A 17,430-nucleotide genomic window follows, 5' to 3' on the forward strand; every position below is an offset into this window, starting at 1 on the left:
GCCAGACAGACCCATTAATGAAAGTACTCTTTAGTATAACATATTAGTCTTTCTAAACTTTGAAATCAAAATCTACATAGAGAAATGGAACAAGAAGAATGGAAATAACTAGAATGTTCAAGCATTATGAAGAATGCAACCAATGTCACTGAACCATTTGGGTAGAAATCGTTGAATGGGAACCTAAACTCCTGTGTAAAAAAAAAACCCTTCACTGAAAACACAATATAATAATCCATACAGAGGTGGCCCAGGTATCAGTGACTAACCTCTGATGAACCACCAGCTGTGGCCACCAGCTCATTTTCTTCAAGTCATACACATCTTCTCTTCCACAACTCATGCTGACCCTATCTGTTGGATTCCTCTCTCTTTTGAGGGAACTTGTGAATGGTCTATAATATGAATGATCTCATTCCACTGTAAAAGAAGTCCATAACTTTCACATGTCACTTATAAAAAATATTGAAAGCCCCTAGTAAAATCTTTACATCATCTACAAATCTCATCTCCCCATGTCTGGGAGACCCATTATAGTTGTCTACATCCCACATTCATGTCTTTTAGAAGCAACATACACACAAAAATATCTTTCTCGGAAATACAGAATTAATTTTCTAGAACAGTCTTCTAACTGCTGGGCAGGTTTCATACTTCTCTTACTTTGATCTTTTTTTTTTTTTTAACCAATTTATAAATTCTTCCCTTGTGCAAATCAACATTAAGGAACCTTGACAATATTGCCAAAACATGAGGTTGGTTTTTAGACCATGCTTACAGGTTGCTTGGGAGTGTATTTGATTTCTTCATTTTATCATTTCCAAGAAGGAAATGGAGCAATGGGGAAAACAAAGCAAAGTTGCACGTGATAGTGAAAGAGCATTGTTCGGACAAGATCTGATAATAATGTCAGCTGTGGGACCTCTCAATGGACATCATTCCTCTGGAACAAAAGGGCTATTTCTTTGTACCGGAGCAATACCCAGCTCAGTTCTTCATTTAGTATTCTAGAAGTCAGTTTCAAAGTAGGTCAAAGAATGAGAACCCATTCTGGTTTCTTCCTCAGCTCACATCTTTAATTTCCGTGGAACAGACACTATGTGAACCTATCTATTCCCAGCAAGATGAGAAGAAACCTGCAACCTGCCAGTCTCTGTAAGTTCTTTTCCAATATTATGCTTGTGAAAAAACTTTCATCATTTTCCCTTTTGTAAGAAAAGAAATTTTGAAAGCTAAAAATGGCACACGAAAAAACCACTCTGCCCATTGGTCTGGTGAATTAAAACCGAAGCAGATTTCACACCAGCAGGAATATGTTTCAGTATGTAACTGTTTCCAAAAAGGCTGATTCTAAGCAAGTGAAAGGTAAAAGACAGCTTCTCAAAGGTCTCACATTAGGAAAAAAGACACAGAAGGTGGCACTCAGATGAATATGTCCTAGCCTTAAGGTAATGGCTTTCTGCCACCAAAATCCATTGTAGGAATACATACAATTTCCACAAAAGGAAGGGTGTGGAAAAGTCTCTAAAACAAGATCTTCTCTTCTGGGAGAAATAATATTCGTATTTTTGAACTGGATTAACTGACAAACAGCGCTGTTTGTTTAAAAGGCTCAAATAGAAACATTTTTTATTGATTTACTTTTTAATTGCTGGCTGAAGTAGAAGAGTTAGAAAAGGGGCAAAAGTACAAAGGAATAAAATCACCACAGTTGGAAATAAATAAATTCAAATGGCCGAGGCACATTAAAAAATTCAACCTTCTCAATAAGCAAATAAATGCCTCTTTTAAAAAATGAAACTCATATATCTATGTAGTCTTACTCATCAGGTTCTATGATTTTTTTGCTCCTCTTTCATTTTGTCAAGATACAAGAAGTCATTCTACCTTTAAGCAGGCTACTAGGTTGTCATTCATTTAAAACTGTGCTTCCACTCCATCCAGCCTTTTTTTCTTGCCTTTTCAGATGTTGTATAACATTATGCGCATAGCTAAACCAAAAAGCAAACCAGTTGGTGTCAGGCTCCAAGTTATGGTGGCCCCACGCGTGTCAGAGTAGAACTGTGCTCCACAGGGTTTTCAGTAGCTGCTGTTTCAGATGTAGACCGCCAGGCCTTTCTCCCAAGGCTCAAACTTTGAAGTGGGTGGACTCGAACCCTGAACCTCTAGCCTTTCAGTTAGCAGCCAGATGTGTTACGCATTTGCACTACCCAGGGACTCCAGTACATGGCTACCAGATAGTATTTTCCAAGTAGCCCTTTGACATGTAGCAAAATAAGGTTTTGCCTTTGGATTCTGAAAGCTGGTTCTACTTCTCTGCTTTGCCACTCCCAGGGTTTTCACTACTTTGTATTAATTATGCTCAGTACTCTTTACCTCCTTTGGAGGCAGAGACCATGTTTTATTTGACTCTGATTCTCAACACCAAGACCAAGTTTTGTGCTATATGCTCTGTTCACGTCATCTGACATACTATATTCTGCAATAATATTTGCGGAGCATTGACCCCACATAGAGGAGCACCTGTGCACATAGAGAACACCAGCTGGAAACAAGGACGTGAGGTGGTTTCAGGTTTGGTTAGCCCCACCATAATCTTCACCAGCTTCCTCCCAAGGCCTCCCCCATAAACCATGCCTGTTATGTCAAGGCATCTTCAACCCAGTATCCACCCTTCCAACTAGATTGCCAGCCTTAAGCCCCGTGGAGGTGCCACAGGGTGCTTACGGGACGTAGTGGGAAATTAGGTTGTGTACAGCCAGATTTAAAATTCAGGTAGAGGATTTTAGACTTGATGCAATAGATGATAAGGAGGGACTGTAGCCTTCTCAAGAAGGAAGTACTTGATATACTCATGTATCAGAAAGACTGATCTCCTTGAAAATTCATTACAAACATGAATTAAACTTTTCTAAGAAATAAATCTAAATAATGAGCTAATAACAATGAAGTGTTAATAATGAAGGAACTGAAGGTCTTTTTTTTTTTTTTAAATTCCATTCTGGCGTAATTAAGGGATAAATCAGTGCAAATGAAAGATGTCACCGTTACTAAAACTTCACTCACTTATTGAATTATCTTTCATGTGAACAGAGTGTGTTTTTAAGACTATTCCATTCTTATATAAGTCAATGTCATTTTCCAGTTTTGGGGAAATGGATATTAATCTCTTGTCACTGAAAATTTAACTGAGTTTATCAAAATTAATTTCTCAAAGGCCACCTGATAGCCACCAGATGGCAACCTGAGCTGATGTCGGATCAGAAATTTAAGTTATGGATAGCCCTGAGACTATTCATCAACAACCACTCAGACCCCTGGGCTCCTTTAAAATCATAAAACACAGATGCTTTCTACTACTTGTGTAAATTCCATTGGAACAGAATGCAATACGCTCGACCCACAATGTTTACGATAATTAAAGTTTTTTCCTTAATAGCAGTCTATCTAGAAATAGCAGACTATGAAATGATCATTAATAGAACTGTTACAGTACTTGAACAAATGCCTATCAAGAGCGCAGGCACACATTAGTACATTTCCTAAAGAAAATCCATTTTCATTTCAGATTCTGATATTTTATTTAGAAAAATTACACCCTTTCTTTTAATTACTTCAGTAAACATAATGAGGGTTTTGCTAATGACACCACAGAGTCCTTTCTTTTCTCCATTTTTTTAGTAATATGAGCCTGCTTGTAATTAAAGGCGTGCTGCATTAATGATGCCGAGAGTCTCCAAGGGAAACGTTTAATGTCCACCTCATGATATTATGCCAAAATTACATGCACAGAAGACTTTTTAATAATCTTTGTTTTCTAATTTAGTTTTGATTGGCTCTGGAATCCATAATAGCACTCAAGGGCTCACATTTCTACCGTCATCAGCACTTCTGCTCCATAAATTGTACAAACGCACATGACTCCTTCCGTCTGCAGGCATCTTTTCAAAGCTTCTGTTTAACGGATCCAGAAAATTAGCTGCAGGCTGGAGATAATTGCAGATAATTTTGCCATTTTTAAGCCACTGGGGTGTTGCGTGGAGATATGACAGCTAACTTTGTCTAAACACAAAGAACAAGTCATAGCTTTGTGTTGTCACTTCAGCTTCACGCACAGGTTCAGATCATCCTATCTGTGCTTTATGCAAATTGAAACAAATTGTTGTCACTAGAGGATCTGTTTTCTGACAAAGCTGTGTTACCTGGAGCTTTTAACATGGATGAAAGAGGGATGGGATCTATACTAACATGCACTCCCAGCATTAAAATAAAAAAAATGTTATTCCTTCTCTACCCTTCAGATTCCTCTCCCTTAACAAAACAGAGATCCTTTTTAGCCATAAAACAACTTAAAGAAATAGATGAAATGATAAAGAACATGTATAGTTGTTGACATACAGAATTCATGTATTTACATGTTATACACATATAGGTTAGAGTATGTGTGTATGGGTGTGTATTTATTTCCCTATTCTATTGTCATAAATAGAAAAAGGAGACTCTCCCAGAAAACTAATGTTTATAAATGCTAGCATAATTAATATAGGACAATTTAAAATCACTTGACATTAAAGATTTATGAAATAGGTCATCCAGGTTAATGAGCAGAGATCTATTATTAAACGGAATCAATGGCTACATTCACACGCTCCCTTACGCTAAGATTTCATTCTGTGTTAAAGTCAATGCAGTATTCATGGATAGTCACTGGCAGATAGTGCTGGAGCAACTGCAGAGAGTGGCAAAACTGACTCTGAAGGCATTGCCAGTGCCCTTCAACTGTACATTAAATAAATCGGCTATGGGAATTACAGGGTATTTCTCTGACCAAATGCCTGCTTGCTGCTCAGGACTGCTTATAGTCACAGCTAATAAGCATGTCACTAGCTGAGCAGATGATTACTGAAACCATTTTGCACCAAAAATTTACATATGGGGGTAAGTAGTGATCGTACCTATGTGGCAGCTACCCTGATGTAATAGGCCATAACGACTCTGAGGGAGCAGGTATGGATGCGAATGTCAAGGAGGGGAGAATGTGTAAGTCATAACACAAATGACTTTATGGATTCCCATTAGACCTTGGGCTAAGGAGCACCTAAAAAGGTCTGATGTGACAGCATCTGGAAACAGCTTTACAGCCTCGTGTCAGGAACCCGTACGCTAAAGAGTTTTACGGAAAACCCACAACTGCAGAGAGGACGTGTTGCTATATTAGGTCATTATGACTGACTTGGTATATAATATATATACAGAGTCCCAAGGTGCACATTTGAAGGCTAGATTATTAAATCAGTTATGCCAATAATATGCATATTAAGGAGCACAAATTAAGCATTGATTGGTAATATCTCACAAGTCTTACACTCTCCCTTGCAAAATTATTCGCTCAATGGCAAGTTTAAAGCCACCAAGGCTTCTGAATGTCTGCATCAGACTAAGATGCACCCTTTTAAAAGGTGGTCCTGTGGGGTTTCATGTAAACATGTAAAGTATACATGCTACTGCACCTGAGAAAGCTGAGAGATATCATTCTAGTTCTTTTTTCCCCTTTGGTCTCAAAAATCACTTAGCCATTGGAGAGGTAGGAATTGGCTTGTTTAAGGACCTTAGGTCCTGTCACTGTGAAAAGCAGGCATGGGAGGCTCTGTAATGTGTCCTTCCCACTCGGGATGGGAGAATGAGGCATGCTGAAGGTCCCAGGTAAATGCTTCAACATGATGGACAGGAACCATGCTGGGCAAGCATTCTCTTGCCAGAGCCTGGAACCAGGGAAGCTGCACGTACAAATCACACGTAGAACACATCAGACGGTGCCGATGCCGGTGGAAATAGCACCTTGCAAAATGGTATTTGCTATTTTACTTAGATTGGTGAATCGAACAATCCCAGAAGAGGCATATTGTGACAAGTGTCATGCAAACCAATATATAGGGCTAGAGTGTTGTTAATACGTGAGGAACTAGCCCAGAACTTGTCCTCCGCTGTAAGGAGTGGGAGATTGCACAACCTATCACCCGAATGGCAATTTCACCCCAGATTGGCAATGTGATCATAAAGTTGACCTTTTATGAGAAATTATTAAAGGCCTTTTCTAAAGGCAACATACGCTCTTCTACAGATTTATTGTAGTGCTGCTAATGTGTGATATAGCTCTGAGTCAGAATCGACTCGACAGCAATGGGTATGTATAATGCGTTTGAATAAGCTCTGTTTTCTGGAAGTCTTCAGCTTCTAAAATGCAACTTCTTTGCAAAGCATACACCTGTCTCCCAGAGAGATGGGTCCTCTCTTTGAAATATTTAGTCTTTTAGGGCACTTTAGTCATAGTGACACCTAATAGCCAAGCTCTTTTTCTCACTCTCCACAAAATCAGGTTTAGACTATAATTCAAACCAGTCCCCAAAGGCACTTCTGAAAAATGGCAAGCCCTTAGCTTTTAGGTGAAAACACTCTTTATTGCTCAAAATTGTTTCCTGTTACAAAACCTTTTCTATAATGCTAGGTCTAAGATGATCTTATGCTAATTTAACTCACCGGGGACTGTGAACAGATGCTACCTTGATTAATAGTTTCACTATCCTGAAAATGCCAGGCCAAGTTCAAGATAATAAAGTCAGATAAGAATACTATTAAAACCTGCCATACAATGATATCTGTATGTAGAAAAAAATGGGATCACAGTACTTGGATCGCATAAAGACCATCTGTAATAAAAGACAACAACATAAACCAAATGAACATACTGTCTGAATTCTCTAGCACATTTAACATCATTTTAATCTCTAGTCTGTTTACTAATATTTTGTAGGTGTAGTTTCAGCTATGTCCTTAGTGAAAATTCAATGTGCTACTCCGAAGCTTGCCTTTTCACTTAGTAGACACAGTGCGCCACGAGAACAAAGAATTCTGTAACTTTGCTTATTAAAAGAATAGCATCTGCATTTGTATGTCCACAGTCATTAGTTTTCAGCAAATATGTTTCAACATTTCAACATTCATCTTTCAAATACCCATGAGAAACTATGACCCTTGAAAATAAGAAACTGTATGAATTGGCAAATAAGACTTTTCTAGAAAAGCCTCTCTTAAGACTTTAGTTCCTCTATCCTCTGCTTCTCTTTTCACTGTTCTCCTCACCAATGACAATAGTTTCCTGGTGAAGAAAACCAAGAGATCTATTCGAGCCTTAACTATGGAACTTTGGACTGGCCTTATATAGTTGTATAAAGAAAGCTTTGTGTTTTTAAAGTTGGTTTCCCAGCAGATTTTTTCTTTCACACAGCACATATCACCTAATCATATTCTCAATCTCCAACCCCCGTTGGATTTTTGTAATAATATATACAATACACCTGCTGTAGTGAGCCTTTGGTTTGCAGGGGAGCAGAAGGTAAGTTCCAAATGCACTAACCACACTGTGCACATTGTAGTTCCTGGTAGGGCGAGCCTGCACTGAGAAGGGAGTTAGCCTGGGAACACAAATCTGCTACCTGAAGATTCAGCTTATGGCATGAAATGAGTCTTCACATTCGCCAAACTCATAGGCATATACAGCTTGCCCCCATTCGCTATGAAATATTCTATTCAAAAAGGTTGTCTCACCATTGCACAGAAGGTCTCAGGAGGGTCTCCACAGGTAATATCCGGGGGATCCAGCTTCACTTTCAGATACTTGGTCATGTCCATGGATTCCGGCTGACAGGCCATGTAATCCCAAACTTTCCCTTCATCTGTGTAGATCTGAGTCTTACATACATCATAATGTCCCCACACCAAAGGGAAGGGCTGCATCACTGAGGACACTGTAACCCAAAGGGCATGAATTGACAGGAATCTTGACAAATACATCTCTAAATTCTTTGCAGGTTTCGTGGTCACTAAAGCAGAGTTTGCTTATCTGTGATCTGTGTCCGTTTTATATATACATATACATATGTGTCTATATGTAGGTAGGTCTTACATTCAAAGAAAAAAAAAAAAGAAGGCTAGACTTCAAACCAGACTCCAAAATCAAACGTGAAGAGTTAAGATATTGTGCGTGTTCGGAAATACCGAGGACTTTGGTGGAAGCCTAACATACTTGTGTGGTAGGCATCAACAACTTGCGGCGTTTTCTTTGTCCTAGAACATATTCAGCAGACACAGGTCTAGTTTGGTTTTTGTAAAAGATGTCCAGTAGCAGATAATAATTTAGCAAAGTGATGGGTCTTCCATTATACATCTGATAACCCTGAGTGATCCTCGATGTTCACAGCTCAGAAACGGAGATTAGACGCGCCGAGATATCAGTATCTGAAGCCAAAGGATGAGTGTTGATAGCCCGGTGTCTGTTTCCCATCAATCATTCTTTTCTTCTGGCACCAACACCTTTTAGAAACAATAAGAGTAAGAATTATTGACCCAGAATCAATGTATTACAAAGTGTATGATATGTTGATATTTTGGTTTTTGACGTAATATAAAGCAAATTGGTGTAATATGGATAGCCTGTACTCGGTTGCTTCCCTAGAACGAGCAAACCACGGAAATCATTCACACTGGGGGGAACTTCTCTATGAAGGATTTAACTCTTCCACAACAAAGACAGATGTGTGTATTCCAGGTGAGGAACAGATTTTCGCTTCAAAAATTATATTTCCATCTTGACAAAACTGATAGCAAGTGCCTAGATTGAAACATTTCTCATGTGCTAGAAAATCTTCCAAGAGAACAATGTGGGAAATGAGCTCTTTTATTACACTGACAAAGAAATGACAACTCCTTGTATGCCTTTTGTCTCTTGGCAAAGAGACCCTAAAATCGCCAAATTCCTTGTGTATTTCTTAGCTTTTGTTAGCTGGAGTGAAAACCAGCATTGTTGGCCTGAGCCTGTCCCTGTGGGTTTGCTCATTATATTGCAAGAATTTAGCCTCTTTTGTTTAGTTGTATGTAGTGATAAAGACAACTTGGCTCTCTGGATTAAAAAAAAAAAAAAAATTCTTTTCAAAAATAAAACCAAAGGGGTAAATTTTCTGTTCATAAGAGTCTTTTATTTTCCCACATCTCTTTATAGCCATTACATCTGCATTTGCAGTTACTTTCTGTAACAGAAGTGAATTTGTCCCAAAGGCAAATATTATATGCTACTTTAAAACTAAAAGCTCCAGTAAAACAATTTAAAATGCACATACAAAAATAGCTGAGGGTGAGTTAACAGGCCATGAAGCTGAATAATACGGCACTAATTCACAGAGAAAATGGAAATTACTATTTAAAAGTACTTTTGGTTAACTTATAATGCAGCCTGCATAACGATGGGTAGAAGTGATTGGTGCATTTAACTGGGAACTTTTTCCTTTGAGATGATTATCCAAATCTAAACAAACAGTAATATATGGAATCCAGGTGTAAAAATGGTATATTTGCTTAAATAGTTGGTCCTATTCACAGTCCCAAAAATTAACTATAAACAATTCAAAAAGGACAAAAAAGCCTACAGTTTTGGAAAATTCCACTACATTTCCTTCAATTCACATTGACCAGTTTAAATATGGAAGTTCACTATCTTCAAACACTCTTATAAAAGGAATTCACTATATTTAAATAATGCACCATCTTAAAATGAACTAAGCCACAGACTATGAAATGCCAACAGATGGTTGAATTGTGTTTCCATAGCAAAGTAATTTATAATAATTGCTTTATGGATGCAAGTGCAATTTTCATTATATTCAATTCATAAAATGTTATCATACAGCTACAATTTGTGATATTTTCTATTAGGGAGAGTGTTGAATATTTGAGTTTCCATGAAGCAATAATTAGCAGTTTGTCTGATCATGTATAAACTATAGATTTGAATCTGCTTCTTTCTTGTACCATAAAGACTATACTGTGTTGAACACATTTTGAAATCTTAAGCTAAAGAGAAAAACACAGAGAAGCATGTGTTGTGGCTATCACAGCCTTCTGTTTTTTGTTTCCAGTTTCATTAGTAATTTTAAGTTGATATTTTCAGAAACACCCAACAATTTGACAATTAATAATCTGAAAAGGTGTTAAAAATAGCACAAATTTATCCTTTCTACATGCATTTTTCAAATGTGTTTACTACTTTATTATAGCAGGAAACAAACACTTTCCCAGGAGGGCGGAGGTGGGCAGTGTAAAATCTATAGACCAGAAATTATTAACTTCAATTCTTATTGTCAAATACACAGCTACTTATTTTCCAAAAACGATGCAGTCTTGAAGACTTGGAATGGACTGCTTTGAGTTCGAACTGAGTAAGCAGAATGTGTTAATTTTTTATATTATTTTTTAAACATGGATTTAAGTATCATATGTTTGCATGCTCCCTGAAATTAGTCTTAAATGTGTATATTTTTTTTAACATTTTTTTTTACCATCTCCCTCACCCATTTATTCTTGGACACTGTCCTCATCCGCATTTTGCCTTAACACAGCCACAAACTAAAAGGTGCCCATACATTAGTACGGGAAAAATTTGGACACTAAGGAAAAGCCTGTGAACCTGTCACTGCCTCCTGACACAACAGCAATCCCAATATAACGAATTCTCATTAGAGTATAGGAGAATTATAATGATGGTCATTACACAGAGTTATGGACTACAGCATTGATCGAATTGAGAGAACTGACAAGCAAAAATGCACAGGAGTGCAAGATATTTGAATATTAGGCAAATGCAGGACTGTGCGACAGGCATTCCTGACAAGAAGCAGCCAATTATAGCTTCAATTTCTGGCATATAACCAGTTGTGATTAATAGTTTTCCATTACATTACAGACATATTATTAATGTATTAAAAATGTCAAGCTTTGGCAAGCACTAATATGGCATGGCTCAGTTAGTCTGCAGAATTTACATTTAATGAGCTCCCATTGACACAGGAAAAGATATTGACCATGGCATATTACACATCACGAGCAGAGGGTCACTCGGCTGTTCTTTAACATAATTATTCGATGTTTCACTCTAATTTTTATGTTTGTAGCGTCAGCTATGATGTGTCTTTCGCTTTGAGCCTCCTTACTTCCCAGTACCATATGCACTTCAAAGAAAATCCTCAACTTAAAATGAGTAAGGAATTAATCTATGAACTTCCATGACACATAACCGAAAAGAAGTCTGTCTCAAATTCACGAATTTGTTGTTGAAGTATTATTATGGAGTTTTCAAAGCAAATAAAACCATGTAAAAATAGAAGGCTCTTTATACCTTAACCTGTATTACCTCATGGTACTGGTTCCCATCTGGCTATGCTTTCAACCAGGTTAAAATTATCAATGTCCTCTTTAAAGCTAGGGCAGTACAATAAATAGCTCAGCAAACTGACTATGAGAATGACAGTCAAAGACATATTTTGGGACTTTGTAAGCTGATCCCTTCTGGCCCCTAACTGGTCTGATTGCCAAGTAATACAGGCTTTGAATTTGTTTCAGAAGTCTGAATCCCCCAAATGTAAGCAATGTCCCAAGATGTCTCTGGGCAGTGCCGGCTCTAGCTCTTAACTTTGCGAACCTTGGAAACTCACTATAATCAAATAGTGTCATTGTCTCTACCTGTAAACTACAGTCTTGAGGAGGTTTTTTTTTATTATTATTATTTAAAAACAGAAAAATACAAACTAACATGCTATGAGCACTCCATAGGCCTCTGGCAGGTGTATAAATGTCCAGAGCCAATGTCAAAATACAAAATTATGTCATGGCCCTCCAGTTGGTAGACGTTATTGATCAGGACTACAATGGGCTATAAATTGGCTTTGCAGACGTGGCACATATCTTTCTGCTGGATTCTGAAGTTAGTTCCTTTCTACCTTGGATTACCTTTTCACAAAGTATGTCACAGTCCCTTTCAACAAAACAGGAGCTTCCCAAAATATTACATGAAAGGAATAATGATAAAAAACTGTAGGTAATTCTATCCCAAAAGAAATTGCCAATTTCATCAACATCTGAGAGGAAAATATTGCCAGGAAATCTACTAACTCTAACTGGCTTTCAGCATTTGCTTTATTATATAATCTAACTAGGAAGTGGGGGTGGTAGTAGTAGGGTATTTATTCCATAAATACTCAGCTGTTCAGGGGCACCTGAAATAGACAGCTATTGACTCATTCCTCACAGGCATTAAGAATTTTATAAATATACATGTTTCTGAATGGGAAGGAACAAAAAGAAAATTGACTATAATCATATTCCATTGAATGAAAACCCTAAAGGGGTAAAGATATGTACAAATATCAAAATTAGCAGCTTCCAACACAGTTATCATGAGATTTGCTACATGAGATATTGTAACACATATTGAACACTCTTGGCACTTATTTGTAGTGAAGATTGCAATTTCTAGACATCTTAATGGGAAACATCTGTTTCTATCCTTTTCTTAACTGTCTTTCAACATGTAGGGAATTTAACATGTACAACATCATTGGCATATCCTACTCATATTTGATTGGATATTCTGAGCAACTGCCTATCATGAGATTCTTAATAAAACCAAAGAACACACTTCAGTACTTGAAAGATCTCTGTTTTCATTGACAGAAGACTGATGAGAGAAATTAAATATCATGTGTTTTTCAGAAGGTTTGGGGACTGGATAACACATAAAATTATTTCAGAATCAGCTAAACCTAGAGGAAATCTGGTGTTTCATTCCCATGTGAACAACAAAAGCATCCATTCTCTCACAGAGGGAAGTTCAGAGATCCCAGGTCTCAAATACACATTTGAGAAAATCTACACCCACGTGAAGTTTTGAAACAGAACTCTAGATTCTGCAAATAATTTTTTTTTAAGTATTCTAAACCTTCCACTGAGATATAATACAATATAATTCACACACACTCATGCATCTGTTTTTCCCAGGTTAACATATAATTGATTTGCTGAGTTGTATGAAATGTTCTTTCTTTCCAAGCGACTCGGTGTTTTGCAACTCTAAAACTCTCTCCCAGTGCTCACAACGCTTACAAAACCTATCAACTAAAAGTGCCATTCCTTAATTTTTTAACATATTAACTGAGAGTTTTCAGGATATTAATGGAAGCAAAAACAGGTTATTTGCACCAATTAGAAATATACAAAAGGAAATAGTACATTTGCCTGAACCATTTTAACACACATGCCCAGTGAAAGCTGACAAAATAAAAATCTAATAGGAAAAACAGCTATATGTCCTAATAAAGGAAACTGGTTTAAAGATTATCCCTCTTAAATTTTGCAAAATGAAAATTAAATTAAAAGTCAAATATATGGAATCCTGAAATGTTCTGATGTTGGTCTCAGTGGTGAAATACATCTTATTTCATGGTATCCAAAAAAGAAAACCTTTATATGTGTGAAATGCTGGATACATTTCTTCTTTGCTTGCTGAACCACATGCAAAAATCCAAAATTTACCCTAAGGAAAAACCGAAAAGTTGCTTATCTCAAAAAATAGTCTTGAACAGCTGCTTTTCCTTTACCAAAAAGAAAGGGGCTGGCGCAGGCATTCAAAGTGGCACAGTTCAAAATATTTAAATGTGGGATTGCTAATTCCCCACAGGTTAGGGACAGTCCTCAAATCCAGCCCAGCAGCCAACTCTTGCTCCTCCCCCCCAAAAAGAGACATTCTGGAAAACTTTTTCTGATAAGTTTAACAAGTAAGCATATTTGAAAAAAAATTTTTTTTTTTTTTTTGCTGGAAGAGCTTTCTTTTTTTTTTTTTTTTTCATTTCTGTAAGATAAGAAAACTTTTAGCATTTCCAGTCATAAAATAGGGCCTTATTTCTAGAGCAAGTCTACTGCCAGATTCGCCATATGTTTAGCGGGATTCTGACTCTTACTCAGAATTTTCCATTCCAAAGATTGACAAACTGTTAAGAGACTCCATTACTGGGAGAGGAAGCTGTTCTGAGTTTTCTTGTAGACTTTTCAGTATTCTTCTTACCCCATTTGTTGAATCACTCCTGCTTTGCTTCATACAAACATTTAAAGGTACACTCAACTCCTTCTAGTCTTGGAAAATCTTAGTATCACATCCCTTAGTGCCCTTGGCCTAAAAAAAAGGGGGGGGGGAGGGAGGAGTCAGGTTGCTACTGTCATGCCAAGAAGTTAATAAGGATGGCTTGAAACTGTATTTATGAGCCTGAATGTAATTGGCTTGGGAAGGAGAGGTGGGGAGAAGGAGATTACATAGGCGAACAATGCATTGAAGAGTTGCAATGTCGTGCTAGATTGATCATTCCCGGATAAAGAGAAGAATGGGGAGGAAATGGGGAACGAATGCCTCTACCCTCTGGATATCAATACATGATGTAATGACGAGAACGCAGTCTCCGACTTTTCCACAGAAAGTTGTTTTAAAATCCCCGCTAGGAATTTTCCTCCGTTGCCCTGTAAGATGACAACCTACTCTTAAGTGGATTTCTGGAAGGAAAAAAAAAAAAAAAAGGTCCCGAGTAAGGTTACTAAAATAAACAGCAGAGGGCGCAGTTTCTTTTTTAATCCAACTTTTCCCTTGCATGAATCACTTAATTGGTTATTTTGGGCCCAATAATATTCAGTATTATTTGTATTATATATAGATATCCACAGATCCATACAGGAGAGCAATTCACTGTCCTAAGCCGAATTCATCAACCGATTAATGTACTGCCAGGAAAGAATCTGAAAAAAAAATTTCCAAATAGCATTCCTACACCAAGTCTTTCCCCTCGCAATTTTCCTTTCTCCTCAGCTACAGAACACGGGATAGTAAGGTTTTAATCTCACACCAATAAAAGAGATTAAAAGAAAGGGACTTCAAAATCTCTCAATGTGGCCACCGGCTTCACCTGGCCGGTAACAGGGCAAGTTTTTTTCCCCAAAGCAAAGACAACTGGTGAAAGGTGGGGGGCGGGGGACCCTCCTGCGCCTTGAGTGTGGTCAGGTGCGCGAGAGAAGGAGAGCGCGCTGTGTGCATGGCAGTCCGTCGATGGAGGTACCGACCCAGCGCCGGGCTCTGGATACAGCAGGCAGACTCGTAACCTGCTCGGGGCGCACACCCAGGAGGACATGTGTGTGGGTGTGAGAGTGTGCAGGCTGTGTGTGCGCGCACAGGCTCCGCACGCTGCCTCCTCAAGGCGCTTTAGAAAGTTCCTCGCCCACCCAGAGCCTTCCCTCCCGCCTGTGGATTGCACCGGGGGGACCGGAGGGAGGGAGGCCGCCCGGCGGCAGAGGGGCGGAGAGGAGACGCGTGGGTCGCTGAATGAGGGGAAGCAAGCCGCACTTACCCGGTGGCCCATTTGCCCTTGCGCTGGGCGGGAGCCGAGCCGACGGCGCGGGGCGGCGGCCCTGCCCAGCCTGGTCCGCCTCGGGCGGCGGCCGCAGCAGCGGAGCCCGCGGGCAGCGCACCGGCGGGCGGCGGCTGCTGCTTCCGCGGAGCCACCTCCCGGGCGCGGGCGGAGCGGGAGGGGTGGGGGTGTGGACCGGACCCGCCGCCGCAGCCCCGGGGTCCCGATCGCGCCAGGCGGGCCGCGGGAGAGGACCCTGCGGACCCGGCGCCCGAGCCGGCACGCCACTCCCCGCCGCTTAATTACCTTCCTCCAGCCCCCGGGGGGAGCCTCCTGCGCGTCGCCCCCTCTCGGAGCCCGCACCGAGGGGGGAATTCCTTCCCGTTGACGTCCTCTCCCGAAATGCAAAAGATCAGTGACTTTGACAGGTAGATGATGGGGTGGGCGGAGAGGAAGAGAGGATGAGAAAGGTGCCTCTCCCTCCAAAAATATAGTGTTATTAATAATGAAATCGCAGCCTTCGGGAGGTCTTGCCGGCCCAGTCCCCCGCTCGCCGGCTCTGCTCCGCGCCTTCTCGCGCTGCTGCCTCTGCCACTTCTCGCCTTAAACTTTTACTGAGGGATTTTTTTTTCCCCCTATTTCTATTTCCTTTCTTTCTTTCTTTTTTTTTTTTTTTTTTAGCTGCAGGGCGATTTCCTGATTCCCGGGGATCAGAACCAGCGGCCAGGAGGTTCTACCCCGCTTGGCACCGCTTTCATTTTATTTCAGATGAAGACGTTGAGCTTAGTCAGAGGGGACATAAATCAGGACAATTAGTATTGGCGCCAAGAAGATCCTCTAGTACCAGTGTCGCCCGGGCTTCCTTCGCGCATTCCTCCACTCAAGTCAGAAATGTCACTGCACATAGCGTTGATGGCTGCGAGACGCGACGCACCCAAAGTCCATTTGATGAAATATACATGGCCCACGATGCTTCTGGATTGCGTCCGGGACCCTGCTCCGTGCGGGCAGCGAGCTCTCGGCAAACTTAGGGGCGCGCACAAATTAAAGAGTGAGCGCGAGGGCCAGCAGAGGGAGAAGGAAAGAAGCAAGCCCGGGGAAACCGCGGCTCCAGGAGGGGTGGCAAGTACGTTTCACTTAAAAGCAGATCTTCTTCTGCAACTGCCAGCAAGTGGAAGGATTGCAAACCTTATACTACCTCGAGACCTGGGCTCTCCGAGCGGTCCTAGCTCCGTCCCGCTTGCTAGTGCTGTTACCGTTCTGGCCATCGCTGCCTCCGCTCCACGACCTCGGGTGCTGTGACTACAAGACCACCCTCCAGCCCCCAACCCCGGCTCGTCCGGAGAAGCGGCTTTTCTAGTTGCTCCCCACCAACCTCCCACCTTCTGCCCCCGCTGATCCCACCCCTCACTCCTTCATCCCCTCCTCAAACTGTTCTAAACACACCCCTCCCCCCTAGCAGTGATCGCAAATTATTTTTCAACTTACAATTCGCTTATCCTGCCAGCGGCCCCTACAGCGCAAGGCTCGAATATTTAGAAATCCATTCTCCTTTAGAAAGTTGAAGTTCAAGAGACAGCAGTGCATTTCCGGCCTCTTTGCCTTTCCCAAGAGGAAAACTAATGCCCCAGCCCTAAGACTGCCTTCCCCACCAGCGGGGTAGCTACACAAGGACTACATGCCCTACAAGGAAGGTGAAGGGCTAAAAGCACAGGGGTCATTTTTCCAGGGTGATGACTGAGAGTGGTGTTGATAGAAGGATGCATGGGAGAGAAGGCGGTTGAATTGACCATGTAACCAGTTCCTCCTGGGCCTTGTGCAGTCGAGAGGAAGGGGAGGGTTCCAAGCACCGCACGCCTTCCCTCCAATACCTGGGAGACCACAGTGAATCTTCCCACCTTCCACTCGTTCCAGTGCAGGAATCAGGAGAGCTCTGTGGTTCCCTTCTCTGTCCTGTAGCACTGACATAGTACAGGGGAGCTAGCTGCAGGGGTGAAACTTCTAGAAGTGGTTCTTAAACACCCCAAACAAACAAAAAAAATTAAACACAGCAGTGGTCATTCCCGGCTCCTCAGCTGGTCTCTGGCTGTGTTATTCCAGGGTTGAAATGTACTGATCACGTGGTAACGCCACTTACCACACCCCTCACCTAACCTGCACC

At 40.6% G+C, this 17,430-nt stretch overlaps 1 protein-coding gene across 1 annotated transcript in view; it reads right to left on the bottom strand.

Moving 5' to 3' along the window:
• Positions 1 to 16,705, bottom strand: part of NTNG1 (netrin G1) — a 414,307-nt gene extending 397,602 nt beyond the window's left edge. The window contains exons 1-2 of the mRNA XM_003409379.4: positions 15,576 to 16,705; positions 7,606 to 8,370 (exon numbers count right to left, since the gene is read on the bottom strand). Coding sequence (XP_003409427.1) covers positions 7,606 to 7,851 — 246 coding nt within the window. The 5' untranslated portion in view covers positions 7,852 to 8,370; positions 15,576 to 16,705. The remainder of the gene's footprint in view (positions 1 to 7,605; positions 8,371 to 15,575) is intronic.
• Positions 16,706 to 17,430: the final 725 nt, after the last annotated feature.

Source organism: Loxodonta africana, chromosome 3 (genome assembly GCF_030014295.1).
Source record: "Loxodonta africana isolate mLoxAfr1 chromosome 3, mLoxAfr1.hap2, whole genome shotgun sequence".
NCBI lineage: Eukaryota > Metazoa > Chordata > Mammalia > Proboscidea > Elephantidae > Loxodonta > Loxodonta africana.